This window comes from Pelecanus crispus, chromosome 2 (assembly GCF_030463565.1).
Source record: "Pelecanus crispus isolate bPelCri1 chromosome 2, bPelCri1.pri, whole genome shotgun sequence".
In the NCBI taxonomy this organism is placed as follows: domain Eukaryota; kingdom Metazoa; phylum Chordata; class Aves; order Pelecaniformes; family Pelecanidae; genus Pelecanus; species Pelecanus crispus.
The window spans coordinates 46609696-46630975 of NC_134644.1; the positions used below are offsets into that span (position 1 = coordinate 46609696).

The following is a 21280-nucleotide window of genomic DNA, read 5'->3' on the forward strand; positions in this document are numbered from 1 at the left end:
GGGAGGACCGAGTCCAGGAAATAGATTTAAAACTCTTGACTACTGAATGCTTCGAGTACCATCTAATCACCTCATGAAGAGGCGAAGGCAAACGCCAGCTCATAAATTATCTGCTGCAAATTATTTGCTGATTTATAATGGTGATAAACCAATCTCTTCAGACACTTGCATTTACATAGCTAAATTCTTAAAAAAAATAAAATGGCCACCTGATCAAGTCAGCATGATTAAACTCTCACTGCTGAAACGTCTGTTTTGCAAATGTGCTGTCATGTGAAAGCAGGTAGAGCAAAGATCCCTGGAATTTCTTCCCAGGTTAGCCATCTCGTGTGTGTGTCACAGGAGGGACCACGCACAGCTGAAAATGAAACAAAAAGCAATTCACCTTGCTCTCTTTTTTTCACCCATCTATGGCTTCAAGCCCAGGACGCTGCCTTCCCCTCCCTGCTGCTCCTCTCCTCCTCCCAGGCACCTTTAGGTGCCTGAATGGAACTGCACAGTGCACTCCCTCCAGCCTCTGGTTTTGGATCCGGTTTGCTCTCATGAAAGCAATTAATGGTATTTGTGTTTCAGACCAAGACCTGTGTCAGCTATTGGGGTTTAAACATAGGGCTCAGCCCTGCACGACCTCCCGAAGGGCACCCCATTGTCACTCCTGCTCAGGCTGGAGCCATGCCCTTCCTCCCGTGGCCCTTTCCCCGTGTTCTGCTCCTTTCCTCAACAGGGACCATCCTGACCTCCAGGGTCTGTCCTCCTCCAGAAACAGCACCTGAGTAAACCCATTGCATACGCCTGTTTAATACACCTCCGCTTTGCTGCTTTAGGGCAGAAGCAATGCAGAGGAAGCAAAGCCCAAAAGAAATACACATCATACGTGTTTCTAACCAACTTGCACAGAGATGGCGGTCAGGTCACAGGCCAGGCTCACCAGCTTTCTGCTCCAGTGTGAGTGTCTGTGTGAGGCTCTCCGGACCAGGGCTGTCTCCTTAGTTCCCAGAAGGAGAGGACGACCACATCATCCCCTCCTGGCACCCCTGGGGTGAAGCTTCCACAGGTTTGTCATCTGCATGAGTGAGTCACATTAGCCCCTTTTCACCCTTGACTCTCACCCCCACCACCCGAAATCCCACCCCCTGAGCCAGGAATGAAAATACCCCTACAACATTTACAGCTTTGCTGCAGCAGGGTTTTCTGTAGTGTACAGCTCAGTTGCCTGCCAGCATAATGTAAGGCCCTTTGAAACGTCCCGGTTTCTGCAGCATGCCTCAGCCACAGCCTGGTTATGTGCAGGGTTTAGGGGAGTGCTTTATTTAGGATGAGCTAAACCAACGTGGGATGCAGGATGTGTTATCAGAGCTGTATGGTGAGCTACAGAAGTGGAGCTCCTCACCCCCCGACAAAGCCCAAATCCGGCGCTTTCTGTCTCACACAAAGAGTTCCAGAAATAGACTTCCTTCTGTTAGAAATATGCCAGGGTCTTCACGCTTCAACCTTGCAGGAGACCATTTAAGGTTAGAAAATGTTTTACAGAAGATATTGATTGCATCTAATTCCTGCTTTTGCTTGAAGGTGAAAAACTGTCTTTCTAGTCCTCAAACAGAAGACAGTATAAACTTCTCCTGAGATAAACATCTGTCTGTCTGTGGCTGCAAATGTTTGGCACTTAAATGCTGGTCTTTATCGACTGACTTCCTTATACATGTATGTGAACACTGAGAGGATCTCTGCACTAATCTAGCGAGGCTGTCTATGCTATGACTACCCAGGAAAATAAGATGATTAAAATATCGATCTTAAATTGGGACTACATCATTTGGCAATGTATAAGAAATGCCTCCCCAGACTCAGAAGTGGCAAGGGTCGTTGCGTCAGAGATCGAGATGAAAATACAAGGCCTACTCTGGGCTGTTTCAGTGCACCATTGCAACAATTGTTTGAGAATCTTTTAAAATAAAATACTGTTTCTTGAAAGAGCAAAGCCTTTTATACAGGGCATATGAATGCCTGGAATGACAAAAACAGTATTTCAGCTTTGCTCCAACAAAACTGAACTAAAGGCTGCCAGAGAAAGCATCTGGTAAAAGAAAACACAAAGCCCATCAGCTCACACCACCAAGAAAAACAGCTACGCGGTGCTGCCACCAAGGAGAATTATAACTTGCAGCACATGGGTTAACAGACATTGTATTCAGGAGCAGCCCATCCGTAAGAGAGGCACTTAGCAAACGAAAGATGATAACTGCTGATACTTGAATCCAGCCTCATTTCTGGAAAGGTGAAGTTTCCTCCTTTGGTGAAATTAAAGCCAGAGTATTGATTCTCTTCAACTGAGATACTCATTTTCCATCAGCCATCCGGTGCTCCTGGAGGCAGAAGAAAGTAGGCCATACCTTTAATTAGCTAAAAGGTTTTGAACAGGACATAAATCTCATGCCAAGTCTTTTAATTTTCCAGTTGTTAAGCCTCGTACACTTTTACACAGACTTGCTCAGGTGCTGTGGCTACCAACCCCTTTTGCTCATCTAATCCCCATGTGAGAAGCAGAAGCAGTATTTCTGTACCATGTCAGTGTCACCAACACTTCAGCCTCACACTGAGGAGGAGTTTGCAAAAGCAACTTGCAGGGGATTAGACTGAAATTTTTCTTGTAATGCTTTGAATGGCATAGCAAAATGCTCCTGTGTTTTAAGACATTAATGGCATCTCCCATAAAGCAGCAGGTTGTATAGCCTGAGTACTTCCGGAAAGGACATGTAAGCCTTATTAAATAAGGAAAAAAAAAAAAAATTAAGGCAATTTCATTTTAATGTAGGAATGTTAACATTAATTTGCTTGTCTTGCAATAATTTCTGGAATGGTTGCTTTTAAGAACCTGATCTTAACAAAGCCATAGGAAATGGAAGAAAGAATTTAAATGAACTTGCTTCATCCATTTATAAATTGTTTAGGTTAATCACAGTAAACCAAACAGGATTCAGCCATACTTAAACACAGCCTTTGCCCAAGTATAAACTGTTTATTATATCCATGACACACAACCAGACAAAACTCATTCCTGATCTGGGGAACAGTCTAATTCAGTTTTATTAGCCCTGGAGAGAAACATTTTGGCAGAAGAAGGTTCACTTTTCAATGTAAAACAGTCTCAGAAAAGCTCTCCCGAGACTGAGTGAGCGATGCAGCAGAGCCTCGCCACCTTCACCACATCATCAGCTTGGCCTAAAATTGGCTCCTGAGGCAGGGCAGGCCCTTCCCCGGCGGGAGCAGAGCTGTGCAGGGAGCCACGAGGGAGCCTGAGCATGGGCGGCGAATGGTCAGAGAGCTGAAGCTTGGAGAGATGAAGCCTACTCCATATGTGCCTTCATGTGCTTGCATGAAGACACATTTACTAAGACCATCCCTCTGCCCCACTGTAACACCGCTGAGGTCAATAGTTTTGACTTCAGTGCTTTGACCTATTACACCTATGGATTATAGGCAGATTTTTAGTATGGACAATGTGCTTTTCATACCAATATACAGAGAGTGGTCACAGACTAGCTTAAAGAGTGGTTGTTCTTTTCTTTACGTGTCTTCACATTGCTGCTAATGAAATTGGGTATCAGGTTCAAAAATCCCAGCGAGAAATACAATGGATTTTTATGAAGAAATTTTTGCCTTTCAATTTTCCAATGAGAATTTTGACAGTCCTTGGAGAGGCTTGATTGCCATGTGAGTTGGCTAGGCTAGAGCACTGTATTTTTGCACTGCTTACCCTGATGTGCAAAATCAATCATATTAGCTTCTAGAAAAGATGGAAATTTATTTCGCGGACAAATGCCTGAAATAAGCTTTGGATACCGGGTCAGACAGGTCAAATGATGATGTTCATCTTTTTTCATCTCCTTTTCTAGACATGTGGCCAATGCATTAGCAATTGGAATATATGAATGCTATAGCGCAAATGACTCCTTGCCAACATAGCAACACATTTCTTGCTTGAGCCACATACCTTGGCAATAATAAAATTATTAACTTGAGAATATTAAATGCTATGATGAATACTTTGTGTATGCTTGTGACTCCATTTTGCTATACTTTATGGCAAGAATTTCGTTTTTAAATAACTGCTTTAATTGTCTTCCAGGAGTAATTAAAATGAAATTATAGGTATCGTGAGCTGCATGTAGTGCTTTCATTAAGACAGTAATTATGGGGGAAGAGCTCTTAATCGGGCAGGGGGGGAGGAGCTCTTTTTTTTTTTAATGTGTTATGCAAATATCTCCTACATGATTGCCTCATCAGGCTCAGTACCCCAGAATCAAAGCAAAGTCTTTGTCTTCCAGTTCTAAAGAAATCCAGCAAACTAAATAGTGAGGGTATTTTTTATAAGAAGAATATTTAAAAACCAGAAAAGAAATCCCTTAAGGAAGAACTGCACAACTGAAAAGAAGGGTGGCTGGAAAGGCCAAAAAGTTTAGTACTTGTTTGGTTTTATCAGTCTTCTCTGTAGCTACAATCAGACAATAAAAGATTAATTTTCAAACTAGCACGGGATAAGAAAAGGGTGGAAAATGCTTCGTATATTGTATTGCTTCAACCTGACTGATCTGGATGAAATTCATCCTCGCAGTCTCAGATCCATTCATGCTTGTCTTTGACTACTCTGACTCTCCTGCATAAAATCGGAGTACTTGTCCAAATCCAAATGCATGTCTCAGCCATGTCATCGCTCTGTACTGAGGCAAGACTTCGATGCTCACCCATCTTCCCCTTCCCAGACCCCTGCTTTCCTGCAGTGTCAGCACCCAGGCACATGGCCCTGACAGGCCTTTCAGCACCCTCCAGCCTCAGCTCCATCCACAGCCCACCTGAGGTGCAACTACTTGAGAACCAATTTCTCCGAGCTGCAACGTGCCCCAGAAAGGACTCCTGCAGTTGCACAGGTTGCCTCTGTGTTGCCAAAGGGACAGAGGTGGTACTTACCATTTGAAAGGTGGTGAGAGGAGCTGTGGACCCATTCAGGTCCCTGCGTCTCAGGAAATTACAGAGGGTGGGAGGAACCAACTTATTTGAAGGTAACTGGAAAAACAATGAGAAGAGGGTAGCAGTCAACACGGATTCATTATGCAGGGTTTTTTTTTGTCCTACAGGGCAGTAGCTCTTGTAAAATGGAGGAGTTACAATAAATATCATATGGTTTGAACTTAGAAAGGCTTTTGATATCGGCTCAAGTGATATTATTATTAGCAAACTAGAGAAATGTTGTCTACATTCAAGTACAGTGTGGGTGCAAAGCTGGCTTGAAACATATTAATAGTTACTATGTAGATCCCTAGGTCCCTAGGAGGTGTTGAGTACAGCTCCACAGTGACCCCGGTCTAGCACCTATTCAGTATTTCAAATAATAGCCTAGGTGATGGATTAAAATATATGCTTATTAAATCTGCAAACTGTATTGCGCTGTAAGAAGCTGCACATGTGTTGCAGGATGGACTGACAATTCAAATTGTTCTTGACAGGTTGAATAAATCATAGAATCACAGAGTATCTCACATTGGGAAGGACCCATAAGGATCATCGAGTCTAAATCCCTGCTCCTTGCAAGACTACCTAAAACTAAACCATGTGACTAAGAGCATTGTCCAGATGTCAAGATGCTCCTTGAACTCTGACAGGCTTGGTGCCATGACCACTTCCCTGGGGAGCCTGTTCCAGTGACCAAGCACCCTCTCAGTGAAGAACCTTTTCCTAATGTCCAATCTGAACTTCTCCCGGTGCAGCTTCATCCCATTTCTTCATGTCCTATCGCTGGTCACCAGAGAGAGGAGATCAGCACCTCCCCCTCACCCACCCCCCTTGAGGAAGTTGTAGACTGCAATGAGGTCACCCCTCAGCTTTCTCCAAGCTGAACAAACCAACTGACCTCAGCCAGTCCTCATAAGTCCCCTTTTTAAACCCTGGCAAGGTTTCAGAGGACTGCTCTGTCTTGTTTTGGACAGCAGAATAATCAGAAGACTTAGAAACATGGCCTCTGAGGAAACAGGGGAGAGATTTAATTCAGAACTAAAAAAGAAGGTTATTAAGGGGCAATAAAGTAATAATCTTTGAACATGTAGAAGCAAAGAGGAAAAGTATGTGTTGGCCCTAATTATGGTGGATGGATCAAGCAAAGCAGGGAAAATCTAGACCATCCATTAAGAAAACCTCATGGGAAGGCTGCAGGATGTTCAGCAATTTTGGTCATGAATTATAGACTGGGCAAAGGTTAGACAGTGGTATCACTGATCCTATCTCAGGATGGAGGTCATATTGTCTGGATGACATCTTGAGATCATTTGCTGCCACAGGGGTTGCAGTTCTGTGCTAGGTCTGTGTCTCCAAAGGTCTGAGTTCAGGGTGGTCAAGAAGCTGGAAATTTTGTTTTATGGGAAATTCCAAAATGTGCTGGGGCACGGGAGCAGGACATCCTCTTTTGTAACTCACCACAGAACACTGATATTTCTCGTGGAAAGGAAAATATAAAAAATCCCCAGACATTTGGATTGCTTCAGAATAAAATCAAGCCTGGAAACTCAGCACTCTGAGGCCAGTGCTGAGGCCATAAAGCTTAAAAGTGGCTTGCACACACCAGTGTCATCATGGGTTACACAGAATGGAAACACATTCCCATTGCTTTTTAGAAAGGATGACAAGAACTGATCATAGGTCTGCATGTATTTCCCTAAAGCCCATTGAAATCCAGTGTTTTCACAGCGGACCGTCTAAAACAAAGCAACATTTTCTGACAAATAATTTTTGTCTGAAAAATCCCAAGAAGTTTTAGTTCCAATTCACTCCTCTGTCACATAAGAGATGTCCAAGAGCGCTCTTTGGAAGAGACATCCAGTGTGTGGCACAAGTTGGTTACCAGAGGACACACCAGTAGATGGAGCACACCAGTAGATGGAGCACACAACCAGGCAGCGCTGCCCTTTGGCTCTGTAAAACCAATTAATATTCTCACTGTTTGCTGCTTGCACCTTGAGACAACAAAGCTGGGGGATAGAGGCCTGGACCAGGCACCAAGTCTGCTGCCCAGCCAGGGTTTCCTAGCTGCCATGGTCCAGATGAGAGGCTAGATCTGCTTTGATGTTTACCACTGAATTTCTTTGGCTGGTTGACTTCATGTATATGGCATTTAGGCTTAGCTCATACACTGCTATTTATGCCATCATTATACTTATCCTCACAATTTTCTGTTTCCCAAGTGTTTAGTACATCCTACCTCTAACCAAAAAGTTCTTGCAGCTTTTTGCAAGTCCCAAAAAATTTTGCACTTTGTTTGACTGAGTCTCCCCTGCCACAACTCTTAAAATCACCTAGTTCTTCATGCATGTCAAACCCTAAAACTTCCAACATAGCTTCATCATCAAATTTCATGAACTTATGTCTGATCTTTCTGAAATGATTAGTGATGACAGTATGAAGCTAGATTAGCCCAGGATCAATACCAGTACTTGAGTAGTATCTTCCTTTCTCCATCACTCATTGTCATCTTTCACTAGATAGTCCTACCCACCTTACATTTTCTATCCTGCTTCCCATCTTATGTAGGTTTTCCCAAATGATACCACATCAAATACTGTAAGAGTCCAGTCTAGAAAATCAATTTTTTCTCCCAGAAAGCTCTCTGGTTAGCCTAGCACCATCTCCCTCTGCTAAGCCCATATCACACTATGTCCCATTTTTCACTCACTGCTGTCTCCTGGTAGTGACTCCTTCAACAATTTTTCTAAAGCCACAGCACAAGTTTTCACAAAAATAGAAGTTTTAAGTTCCTTGTGCATCATTCTTCTGTAAAACAGGACAACTAACTTTTCTTTCTCCCACCTTTTGTCTTATTTAGTTTCGCAAGGCCAAATTGATGTCCCACATTGTACTGTGAAGTTCTGATCTTGGTGTTACCATAGTTCTGACAGAGGCAGTAAGTGATCATCATCTGAGCATCTAGACAAATCCATTGCTGAGAAAGAGAAGGCAAAATGTCACTTCAAGATACCAACCTGAGCACTGCTTTTGCTTCAGCTTTCAATCTTCCCCCTTCTGCTACTCTAACATTTTTCCTATGGTGCCAAATACTGAAAATCTCCCTCTGAAAAAAATGTCCAGAAACAGAGCAAGAGTAAAAATCCATATCACCTGGCACAACAGGGGCAGGATGTATAAAGCTGCAGCTGCTTGTGCCAGCGCCTGCCAGATTTAAGGAGTCACTTCCCAGAATGACAAGCTGGGTGAAAGTTTCTTGGAAGAACAGTGTTGTGCAGAGGACAATGTAGACCGCACAGTCTCAAAGGCAGATGTTATTTTCCATGGGCCTCTGCTATTTCATGGCAAGCGCTTTCATCATATTTTCCATTTTTAAATAGCTCTGTAGAAATTAATGCTCTCCAAACTACTTACAAGAAAGAAATTATTTCATCAAAACAGAACATCTGTGTTTGACAGAACTATTAAGGATCCATGTCCTTCACTTTCTATTATTTGCCTTTATCTTTCATAAAATAAAGATTTTACTGATTTTTTAAAGATGAATTTTAAAAACGTAATCCATTGTACTTCAATTGTACATGGGCTTCTTAAAAATTGTCATCTCTGTTGGACTTTTTCAAGATTACCTTTTCAGTATCACTTTTACTATTGAGAATGCTTTAAAGCAAACTTTACCCTGATATATACAAAAATTGTTACCGTACTACAAATTGTCCTGCCTTCTGAAAGGGCTTGTCTAGGATCGGTGGATAGACCATGCTATGTTGGGGCAGATTGCTGCAGTGTCAGGGTATATGCAAGTTCTTTGATGACTCCAGGATGGGTGCTGCTTCACTGCTCCACTCCTGTAGCACAGCTGCGCAGCACATTCACGTACATTAGATTTAGCAGAGGTTAATTGTTCACACAACCATTGTTTCCTTATGTGGGTTTGCCTTGAAACCTTTGACGTTCTTTTTATTGTACCTCTTGCTGTGCAAATTTCCTTGTTTTGTTTTGCTTCTCGAAGTAATTTTTGGTTGATTATTGTGTAGTTACAGAATTAGAGTAATAACATCTAATTGTACATCTGAAGCAAAAACATGTAATTGTGGGAGAGTAGATTCAATTTAAAGAAAGAAAACCCCTCCACCAGGTTTTCTCATGGTTTGCACAGTGCATTTGCCAGGCAGTGCTGCTTTGATTGCATCTAACCTGCAATTAGCATGTGCAATTAAGACATAATGAATGTGTGCAATTGCATTATTTCAGGATGTAACAGTAGCAATATTTAGCAGTTACTGTACTACACACAGTGCCTATAAGCTCAAACAATTTATCAGCATTTACCAATTATGCCACAGGAAGGAGGGCAGGCGTGTGAGTGGGCCTTACCTACAAGTGATTTCCAGGATGAACACACTTCACTCTCCCATTGAAAGCAGGCAGCAGGGAAGACAGGCTGCACAGATTTGGCGCTGTTGAAAACAGGGGACTCAAATACTTTCAGCTTACCATTAGCTTGTCATAGAGCTCATCTGTGACATAATAGGAGAAAGCAGACTTAGCATTTAGTATTTCTGAATTATTCTTCTCTGCCTTCAACATTTCGTATCAGTTTGTAAGCCCAGTCATGCTACCCAAGGATTTAAAAATAAAAATTATTTGAGCATGAACTAATGCTGTGATCTATGTGTATGAGGAAACCTCATGCATATAACAGATTTTTACACGCTCTTACCTGGCATTCTAGGAATGCAACTCTACCAGTTCTACCAGGCTTCTCTTAAAGGACATTACCTGTCCTTTAAGAGTCAAATGATAATTGAAAAGCATCTTAATGCATCATTGAAGGGTACAAATGAAAATACATTTCTATTCAGTCTCACAGATATAAAGATAAATCTAAATCTCTAGGCATGAACCTTGAATAGATAACTGAGATGTTCTGAGTGCCAGACTGCTGGTGCTGAAATGAAAGATCCCAGCGATAAAACTCAGGGCCCAATCCAGCAAGAGCTTCCACTTAACTCAGTGAGACTTAGAATCACTAAAATCATACATAACCAGACTCTATTGATTTTTACTAATCTATCACAGAAAATCATATTCGAAGTCCTGAGACCAGGACTGCTTGTTCCAGGCACAATGATTTCTGTGAGTGATTTTGCACATGGACCCAGCACAAAATGCCCAAAGTTCTCACAAGATGCATCCACACAACTTAGAGCAAAAACTGCCTCAGCATCCCTTCTGTCTAAATATTTCCTTCCTTTCCTAATGCTTCATATTGAAAAAAAGATTACTAAAAGTAGACAACAGAACTTACAAAGATTGAAACGGCCATTAATCAGCTTCTACACTGATTTATAGCTGTACCTCATTACTTCCAGAACCTGGCTTAGCATCCTGAGAGATGGCACTTCTCAGTAACTAGGAGAGGGAGCTCATGGGCCAATCCCATCTAGCTAGAATAGTAAATAAATACATAAAATGGCCATTTCTTCAAAAACAATTTAACTTCTGCATTTGAAAGGAGGAGTAAGATAGATTGTGACACATTTTCATCCAAGATGTTTATTAAAGATGATATGGGCACAGCACGCAGATAAACCACATCCTGAAGCAGGGTTAGACTAGGTTTCACATTTTAAAGCTGTGCTGGCAGTTTGTTGCTTCTCTATCTGGAGAGCTCATGCATACCTTCTTTATATATATCTCTGCAGTTTTAGATTGACAAATGACAAACACAACCTGTATTTATAAGGGTGTCATTTACTTCACTTTTTATTAAAATCACCAGCTACAAAACAGACATTTTGTACATACTAGTCCTAAATAGACAACTATGAGAAAATGACATTAGTCCTGAAATGAGACCATCATATTGCGCACCTGGGACGTGATAAGGGGTCAGCAATAATAGAAAAGATATGGAGATGAGATAAGGTACTTGCATCACACTGGAAGGTTAACCTATACCTTTGAAGAAATCAGCGCACATGTTGATCAGAGACCTATTTTCTGCTAATATTAAAAAAGTTCCATTTTGCTCAAACCACTACTGCTACAGAAAGGAACTGGTTACTTCAGTCTGACATGTGCCGTAAGCGTCACAGTAGCTGGAAACAGAACTGCACTAACAATGCAATGAGAAACAAGACAGTAACACTTGTTTGATAGTAGCGATGTCACGGAACACCATGGACCAAATTCTTAGCCGACAGAAGGTGACCTCTGCATCAAAAAATCAAGTACTCACCAAGAATCTGGACCATAATCAAAACATCCTGACGCTGCATTCTCTTTCCCTTCAAGGTCAAAAAAGAGGAGAAGGGGTAACAGTCTTATCTAACTGAAGAAGCAACACCAAAGTCATCCCATCCATCCAGCACCCCTTGTGTACTCTATGCTCCTCCCGGAGCGGCTGGGAGGCTAAATAAGCCTTATGGGCCCTGAATTTAGTTAAGCGCTTTCCAAGCTGGTATAGCCAGAAGCACAAGATAATAAATGATAAAGTAAACTGCAGGTATTACAGGGCAGAATCCAAGGACCACATCATTATAGTTATTTTTATGTTAATATCAATGTGGGTTTTGGCTTAAAGTCCAGTGGCTCACTATAATAGCACAAGAATATCCACTTCCAGGACACTGTTAAGGGCATCTGTCAAGTGCTGCAGGGTAACTATTGCTCCTATCTACTCTCTGATAGTGTGACCTCCTTGGGTATCATGACTTGTTAAATTTTCCATACCATAATCCTGGAGATTGGAATTAGGAATGTCATGCAATGTTGGATCCTAGTACAATGTAGGAAATGAAAACAAGAAAGCATTGTGTTCAAAGACAGCTTTCAGCAGGACAGAAAACATTATAGCAGAAATGCTCATATTGGTCAGTGCCACCTCAAATACAGAATAAGGAACAAACATGAAAACATTAAAGTTAAGTAGGTGTTGATTACAAGGTGAAAGACATGGTTATTTGCATTAGTTTGCTGCAAGAACTTTACCCCAAGAAATGAATTTCTATCTTTATAAAATGGATCATTTTATAGAATAAAAACAGATCAAAAGTAAACTGTAATTCTTAACACAAACATAAAGTTTAGAATTTAATTTTGTAATTTAAGCGTGACCAAAAATACTCAGACTGTTCATATCCTAAAATCACAGGCAGGCTTTCACTGATCACCACCACCTTGATCTAAGTGCCAAAATATAAATTATATACTGATAACATAAGATTGAGTCATCTCAAATCTGTAGGAAAATACAATGACAAATATGTCATTTTGCTATACTCTTAATATATAGTCACCATGCATAAAAAATATGTATCTTCCAGGTAAATACATTTATTTTTTCTCTGTTAAAATTATAAAGTGCATCTAAAAGCTGCTAAATAATTCTTTATGCTTTAAAAACAGAGGAAGGTGAACAGCAGTTCAGAAATTACAGGTAACTCCATTTAAGAAAGAGGTAAGAAGTTTTAAGTGCTATTCCAATATTCTCAGCTCTGCTAAAGTTGTGGTGATATTTTGGGTGGGCAACATTGGCAAACACTGACTGGACCCAATCATTGTGTTTCATAGAATCACAAAATCAGTTAGGTTGGAAGGGTGTCTCCCCTACTAAGGGGACCTTAGTAGGTCATCTACTTCCACCTGCTTAAAGCAGGGTCAATATCAGTTGCCTGGGGTCCTGCAAACTTCCCAGGATGATGACTGCACAACCCCATGTTGACTGTGCTCATGGCAGAAAACTTGGGCAGTCCACCCAGTTGGGGGCCTTGAGGAACGCTTCATACAAGTCCACAATGTTCAGTCTTATCAGTGTAATTACCAACCAGGCCTCTACCCTTAAACACATACCAAACTAAAATATTGACAGAGTAGACAGAGTATTAACTAGCATTTTAAAGCTCACTGAGCTAAATTCACTCCTAACAGTAACTTCAGAGGAGTATTGCCTGCATACGTAAGTGACCAGTTTGAGCTACACTGTGCACAGGCACCCCATAAATAGCTGCCCTCCCTGGGACCTAGACACCATTTTCAGAAGTGCTCCCTTCTCAAGGAAACCCTTCCCAGAATGGCGGCAAGCATTGGCCTGCTCCCGGCCACTCTCAGCCCCCATCAGCAAATACTTTCCTGTGAAGGGGTGTTCTACCTGCAAAGCTCTCAACATCACCGTGTAAATGACAGTTTCCAAACTATATGTCAAGCTTTTTACTACCTTTCATAAAATAGCACCAGAATGCTGCTGCCATTCTCTCTCCATAAGTATCACATGCAAGCAGCACCTGGTGCTGTGGAGCTACAGCTACAAGTCTTTAGCAAGCAGTTCAATTTCATCCAACAAGAAGTCCATGTCCTCTCGATGAACTTGCGGGCTGATCACCACCTGGCGGAAGAAGTTGACCTTGCCCTGGTGAGGCTGGTACCCAAGCATCATGCTGCCCTTCTTCATCATCCTTTCTTTAATGATAGGAGCAACCTGAAAGCAGAGACAAAAAAGGGTTGATGTCACACTCAGAAATACAGCAGTTTAGGGCAGGAACTGTATTTTGTGACCTGTGAAGCTTTTTTGAAGTGTCTGAGTTTTGCACCCCTTGCCTGCCTTCCCACTGCCCGCCCCAAGAAACATTAAAGCTCAGACCTGCAGGTTTAGAGGCAGACTGTGCACTAAGACCCTCAGGTTCTGGGACTCCTGGCAGAACCAGAGCAAGATCTAAAACCCTCAAAAGCCTGCTGCTTGGGGCATTCATCTGTGACATGGAAAAGCTTGGGTTAAGGTCCCTAGTCTTCCTGATTTAGATCAAAGGTTTGAACTCAGGAAGAACATCAGCTGCAGCTGGTAAAAGGCAGCGTTTCTCTCCTTGTGCTAACTAGGCTAAACCTGACTACTTGCCCTTGGTGGCCCTTCTCCACATCTTCTCCACATCTGCAAAGTAGCTCTCCCTAGAGGACACTCTCTGTTGAATCCTTGTGAAACTTAAGCTGACAAAGAATTCATTGTGATGCAATATTAAGGGAGAAGGCCTCATCCTGGAGCTTAAGATTTCATCTCTTAGATTTAAGTCGTAAGTAGCATTTGGCTACACCACTCGTGTTGAATGGGACGGAATCTCATAGGTGTCTCACTGCAGGGAAAAAAAAACACAAGTAAGACTGGCAGAGTCAGGTCCTTATAGCTGAACACTTGATCTCATCCCAGAAGAGCTATTAACCTTGTCCAGTTAATCTTGTGCTTAACTTTAAGCATGTGAGTAGTTCTGTGTTCTCATGTTTGAAATCAGTCATAAGCCCAAATGCATTGCTGGATTAAGTACTCTATTCCTTTGAAGACAGAATTCAACATAAATAAGTATTTTGACAGAAGCAGTATTTTTAAAAATGTGTTGCATTTTAATATATTACTAATAACACTAATGTATTTTAGAACAGTGCATTCCTTTTCTTTCTTTTGTGATGGTTTGACTTTGAACTAAGCAAATAGGTGTATGACCTAACCTTGGTTTCTGCATTAATTTATTTCAGCTCTAAAAGTTACTGCCAGAAACTACCACCTGATCTGCAAAAGAAAAATGATGATGCCAACCTTGCCTTAATAGCTTTATTTTTGCATGGCACATTTTAGTAGGCAAGTCCCATACAGTTTGCTTAGATAGAAACAGCTAAGGTTTTCAACACTAACAGCCTAGCCTTCCCTTATTTGTTTAGTGGTACATGTGTAAATTACCATTGTTTCAAGATGTATATTGAATTCAGAGGAGGAGTGTTTATGGTTCAAACTTAATTTGCCTCTCTGATGCTGGTTTATCTTTGTGACAAAGCTATGTGTTTTATTTAGTGTTTGTTTTTTAAACTACGAGAGCGATAGAGTCAGAATTCTAATTAAAGTCCAGAATGCAACATCAGTATGAATTATGTACATAAAAGCAATGAATATCCTTTCAGAATGCAATGTGCAATCAGAATTGTGGGGTTTTGCGTATTGCTGCAAGCAAAAAATGAGAAATAAGTCATGAAAGTAGGTCTGGTAAACATTTGGGAAACAAGAAGATAACGATGAGGACAGGAACACTCAGAATTACAACAGAAATGTTAAGAGGCATACTGTGATACCTTCAGTCACATTCAATAGCACCTTTTCCCATAAAATCCATAAAATCTAATGTGGAGCTCCAGGTGTGCCTCCTGTGTAAAGATTCTTAATGAAAGCTACCAATGAAAACACAATTCTGCTGTGTATCTGCAATGCGTACATCATTTAGAAACAGAAGTAATCAAATCTATCCCTATACCCTCATCCACCTGGGTTTCTGTCTGCCTACCAAATGATTCAAGGATTCCTCAGTTTTCTTGTTTTATAGCTCAGAATTATATCCGACTAACCTCATTTAGCCCATACTCAAGGGGAAAAAAAAAAAAAAAAAAACAAAAAAAAACCCAAAAAACCCAAAAAACACTGGAGTTCTGCTTGGATAGAGATGGTAGCTATTTTGCATGACACAGCCTTCTTCACCCTGAAAACTATGTTACCCGGCAAACAATCCTCTCTGCTTCAGACCAAATATTCCAAACTGCATCCTAACAAATCGCTGAATGCAGTACTGTGCAGTGCTAACACTAGGGCAAAATCTGGGCCTCATAATTGTTCTTGCACAATTTGCCAGTGGTGGAGTCAAGTGGGAAGACACTTGGTTGGGAACACTCCTGGTTATGCACACTAGTGGATAGACCTGTAACACACGTTCCCTTAAACAGTGAATAACTTTGGCATGATAAAAACTCTCCTACTTCTCCTACACTTTGCATGTGTTGAACCCTTTAACAGCACACGAGGCTATTTAGAGCTCTACTTTTCCATTTTTATTCATGCCAGCTATAGGCTGAGATAGCAACGACACTGTGACAATGCTTGGAAGACATCGCGCCCAGGAGGCACTGTGCTGGTCATCATATACATACAGAAAAGAAAAAAATTCCTCCACCCCTGTACTTGACAAGAACCCCCAAGCGACCTCTGCTCATGGAATAAAGACACTACAAGTGCAAGGGGAGAAGCGAATTCTTCTTAATATACTTTCTCAAGCTCTTTTTTAAGATTCAAATCCCTATGGCAACTTTTAGCCTTTATTGATGTTCCATCAGAGTTATTTCATCTTTTGTATCACACTATTGATTCTCTTCATCTCAACACTCAGTGCTCCACAATCCATCATCCCAAAATGTGCAGTAGCACAAATGGAGACCATGAAAGCAAAAACATTTAGAGCTTCAGTAATTTGAGGACTGTAAACATACTGCATTTCAGCAGGTCTTCTCTCGTGGAAAGGAAAGGTAGAAAAATCTCACTTTCATTATCTCATTTATTGTCTCATTCATCCTCCATGCTAATAAAATTGTCCTCTTAATTTGAAGTGCATCCGTCCCTTTTTGAAGGCAAAATAAACACTTCCTACTTAAAAGAAACAAAACAAAACATAAAACTGTCTTATGGGCATTTGAGAGGATTATTTTTGGAAAGATTTTCCATCAAGTATTTTGCACGTGCTGTTTGCTAATGTGATGCAGTCAGCGCAACAAAACTATCATGGATCCTACCCACAGAAAGCAGTAAGGAACAGAACATATGCACAAATGCTTAAGTACATGCCTCACAAAAGAACTGTTAAATGATATATGCATGCTAAGGCTTGGACTTGAGGAGCACAGGGTATGACTGCTAACTGAAAGTAAAGGCAGTTACCACTTTGCAGGAGAAAAATTAGACCTATAAGGAACTAATTGCCTAGTGAGGAGTTCAATGAGTTTAAATGCCACCAAAGTCAATGAGACCTGAGGATGTTCATATATCAGAAAGAGCTGCACAGCCCCATTCAGGATAGGGTCCTCGGAAAGCAATTTAGTGAGAGTGAGATTGCTTCACCACTCCAATTATTTTACTACGGAACTTACTTCAAATTGTAAATCTAATTCTTTATGTGGCCCGTCAGTGGAGCAGTCTCAGAATTTTAAGTGTAATGTATCCTAAAACCGAAGTCCTCTCCTTTGCTCCCTTCACCTCTTCCTTCCACTGCCAGCCTCCCCTGCCAATCCATCCTGGAGATTATTATTTCAAACACTCACTACAGCAGCGTATTAGCTATCAGACATGCCCTTCTTCCACCTAGGAAGGTGGGGAGGAGGTGCTGTGCATGGAAGGCCATGCTGCAGCATAGCTGCTCACACTGCACTGTGCAACCAGAGGCCCAGGAAACTGTTTTTCCTGAGGACTGTCGGTGCATCACAGTCTCCCCATGCAGACCTACACAGAGGCTGTAACATCTCATGCTTCCCTTACTATTAATAGCAGAGTTTTTTAAACTAGAGCAAAAATGACATAGTAGATTGGCTCCTTCTCCATCTACCTGACTGACAGGATAATCTCTTCTCCAACTCTCAGCCAGCACTCAGCCATACTGAGGGAGCTGGCAGAGGAGCTTGCCAAGCCACTTTCCATCCTCTATCAGCAGTCCTGGTTAACAGGGGAGGTCCCTGATGACTGGAGGCTTGCCAACGTGACGCCCATCTACAAGAAGGGCCGGAAAGAGGTTGTAGTGAGGTGGGTGTTGGTCTCTTCTCCCAAGTAGTTAGTGATAGGACGAGAGGAAATGGGCTTAAGCTGCGCCAGGGGAGATTTAGGTTGGAAATTAGGAAAAATTTCTTTACGGAAAGGGTGGTCAAGCATTGGAACAGGCTGCCCAGAGAAGTGGTGGAGTCACCATCCCTGGAAGTGTTCAAAAAACGGGTAGATGTGGCACTTGGGGACATGGTTTAGTCTAGTCTACCCTTGATTGGCTTAGAGTAGACTTGGTAGTGTAGGTTAATGGTTGGACTGGATGATCTTAAAGGTCTTTTCCAACCTAAACAATTCTATGATTCTATGATTCTATTCTATACCACAAACAACAGAAAGTTTTATCCCTAAAGTTTATGCTGTTCCAATCAAGAGCCCGGACCACAGCTGACCCTCATAATATTCACATGGAAGATGCCAATATTCTTTCCCAGCATGTACACACACACAGAGCAGTGTGATAAGTAGCCAGGACCAGCTTGGACACCACAGCTGAAGTATCTAGTGCACCAGGAGGATCAGGAAAGCAATATGTCTCCCTCTCCATATCTCAAGTATCCTTGAGAAGAGTGGTTCTGCACAATCATACCACAGGGCAATACCTTAAAAACCACTGTGTTCCCCCTAATTGACTTGTCAATGGCATTCAATGCAAGTTTCTCCAACACTTCAAGAATTTCCACCAAGCTCGGGCCGTGACCGCATAACACATTTCAGTAACCACCATTAAAGACTGACTTATCAGTAGAGTTGATCACATTCTCAGCAGGAGAAGCATGTACCCAGTGTCTCCAAGAGCTAGTTCGCAAGATTGGACACTTATCCTTTCAGAGGACTTGATGAAACACCTGTTTGAGATAATTTCTTCTACTCTCAGCTAGCAAGGCCTCCAAAACCATTCTCACAGTAGTCAAGCTACATAAGCCTGGTTCTTAAGCTAAGAACAATTTCCTAGCACATGGGTTTGTTGTATAAAGTGAAATCTCCAGAGCAGCTTTGTTAAATAGGTGATGTTCCCACCCCATTAGTCATGGCACAGTATTATGCTTTGGAATTCATTCACTATAAGCTGCCTCCTGTTCAACAGTATGGACATTTGTAATGAGAATTGGTTCGTTAAAGCTTATTCTAACTACAAAAAAAAAAAAATCACAATAAGATAACTGGGTGCCTAGCTTTTTCAAATCACACAATCCCATTAACTTCTAAAATACTCACCCCACTATTACTTATAGTTCAAGTCCTATACTTAGTCCAAAATAGCTGGTGCTTTCTGATGACAAGGGACAGAAAAGAGTAACGTAGCTCTTTTGTTCATATGAGGTAAATCCACTGAGCCCTCAACCCCAACTGCACTAATGCTGCTGGGTATGGATAGCCAAATAAGTTGTCCTAAGAAGAAGCAGAATTTCCCAACAAATATGCTACCTTGGTCTTCTTGCTTAAATAAAGAAATAAGCACCTACTGGTTTTAATTAGCCCCTTATTTTTCTATTCTAATGTTGCCTCTAACATTTGCAATTAACAGATATGCTGAAAGTGCAAGTAAGCTCAGGTTGAACAACTGCAGAATACCTTGCTCATAATGGAAGACTATGTCCAACCTTGGTTATGAATTTCTTTCTCCATGCCGTCCCATAATCTGTAAGGGATCTCATTTTAGACCTAACCCAGTATTTTCAAACTGTCCCATCACAAATTATTTTCTATGCCTCCAAGACTGTACCTCTGTTATGTGAATGCCATTTGTACTGCTGCCATTCTCACAGACTCTGGTCATATTAGTCTAGTCATACCAGATGTTGACATATTACAACAGCTTTTACAAACTGTAGGCTAGAGGCTATACTCTTTAATAGCAACATTCTGTAAATTTTGTATTTAAACACTAAGGCAACAGGAATGAGTTGTAAATTGACAACAGTGCTGGGTAAAAATATTCTGCTAAGCAATGAATTTACAAAAATATTTTGCTTCGGGAAAAAAAAACTGTGAATTTGCCAAACAGCCCAAGTGAAAAGATAGCATTAGCCAGAAAAATAAAGAAACCAGAAAAGCCTAAAGTTTTTCTAAATTTTTAAAAGAAAAATATTTTTAGTATTTGTTTCAAATTAGACTGGTTTCTATTAAAACTTAAATTCAATTGGAAATTGACCCATTTTTATTGCAGCAAGTAGAAAAGGACTGAGGAAACCAAAACTAAGAAAATTGCTACATTTCAGCTTGTCTGAAACCAAAAATTCTTTCTAGTCAACTAAAACCAAGAACTGCTTCCAGTTTCTTAATTCAATGGCCAAACAAAAAAATCAATTATTTGTACAACCATAAATACATGGGATCAAAAGTGCTGACACTGCTTAACTGAAACATCTGTAGAATTTTTGGCCCCCAGAAAAGACAGAAAGTATGAGAAAATTCATGGGACTGCCTGTTCTGTCAGCAAAATTTGGCTGGAAATCTCCTGTGAACAGCTTCGAGTACTGTGGATGACTAAACGTGCTAGCCCAGCAAGTGCTACAAAATCAGAATGCCTATAAAAACTGGTGTTAATACTGGCAACTGCTATCAGAAACATTTTTTCCAAATCTTTTGGACAGTTCCCAGGTCACTGAGCATCTATGCAACATGAAGCTGAAGAGGTGTTCCAGCTGCTGACAGCAGCAACTCCCAGTCTCTGGACCCCATTCTGCTCTCCTGAAATTCGTTTCAAAATTGCCAGGGACTGCAATGGAAGCAGAATGCAATTATCTAAATTTCCTCCTTATGTGTCTGCGTCAGGTGGCAGTCTGCAAACAGCCTTCAGCTTTTACTAGAGAAAGCCACACTTGCAGTAAATCAATAACCTTTCTAGGGATCCACAAAAGCAGGCTAGACAGTGTTGGAAGGACAGGAGCATATTAGCAGCTCAAACTATTTCTCTTCCTCAAACACAGCCTTGATGAAACTTTCCGAGGTACCAAATACTGCACTAGAAATTGCCTGAAGATTTGTAGCAAAAAGTCACCCTTTTGACAAAATGGAAAGATCACATTCTCATGATTTCACAAAAATGGAAAACACATTTTGTGTTCTTGCTTCAATTATTCCTTGCAATGGAAGACAAGTTTATACAGAACAGTCTCTCTCATCTGACCACAAAAATCTATTTTGGCTACTCAGAAGAGGCAAATTTTCATTTGGAAGTTCATGATTGTTACTTAAAAGGCAACTTATTGTCTGTTCAAAGTCTGAGAAGTTATGCTTCCTGCAAGAAATGATCAGTTTGGATTAATGTATATTCGTAAGAAAACAACTATTGTAAAGCAATTGCCACCAAATTTTTAAAAAAAAAAAAAAAAACACAACAGCAATTCAGTGAAGTATTTGGACACAATTTTAAAATTTACATACGGGCTATTAATTCCAGCGGCTCCTCACAATATTGTTTCAAATCTTGCTTAAATGATAGCACAGTGGTTGAAGTACTGGATACAGACTCAACAAATAGGACAGGTCCCCAACCCTGCCAGAGGCTGTTCGGACAAATCACTCCATCTCTTTTGGGTAACAGGTTTCTTTTTCCCTTCCCAGGAGGCATATAACCCTTCAGGGCAGTGAAGCCTCTATGTGTTCATACATCTATTGTAATCAGCCCTGATGCCTCGTGGGTGCTTTGTACACTAG

General features: G+C 41.1%; 1 protein-coding gene across 1 annotated transcript in view; it reads right to left on the reverse strand.

The window, feature by feature from the left end:
* Positions 1 to 13315: 13315 nt before the first annotated feature.
* GADL1 (glutamate decarboxylase like 1) overlaps positions 13316 to 21280 on the reverse strand; it is an 82897-nt gene continuing 74932 nt past the window's right edge. The window contains exon 15 of the mRNA XM_075705002.1: positions 13316 to 13489. Within this exon, the coding sequence (XP_075561117.1) occupies positions 13316 to 13489 (174 nt within the window). The remainder of the gene's footprint in view (positions 13490 to 21280) is intronic.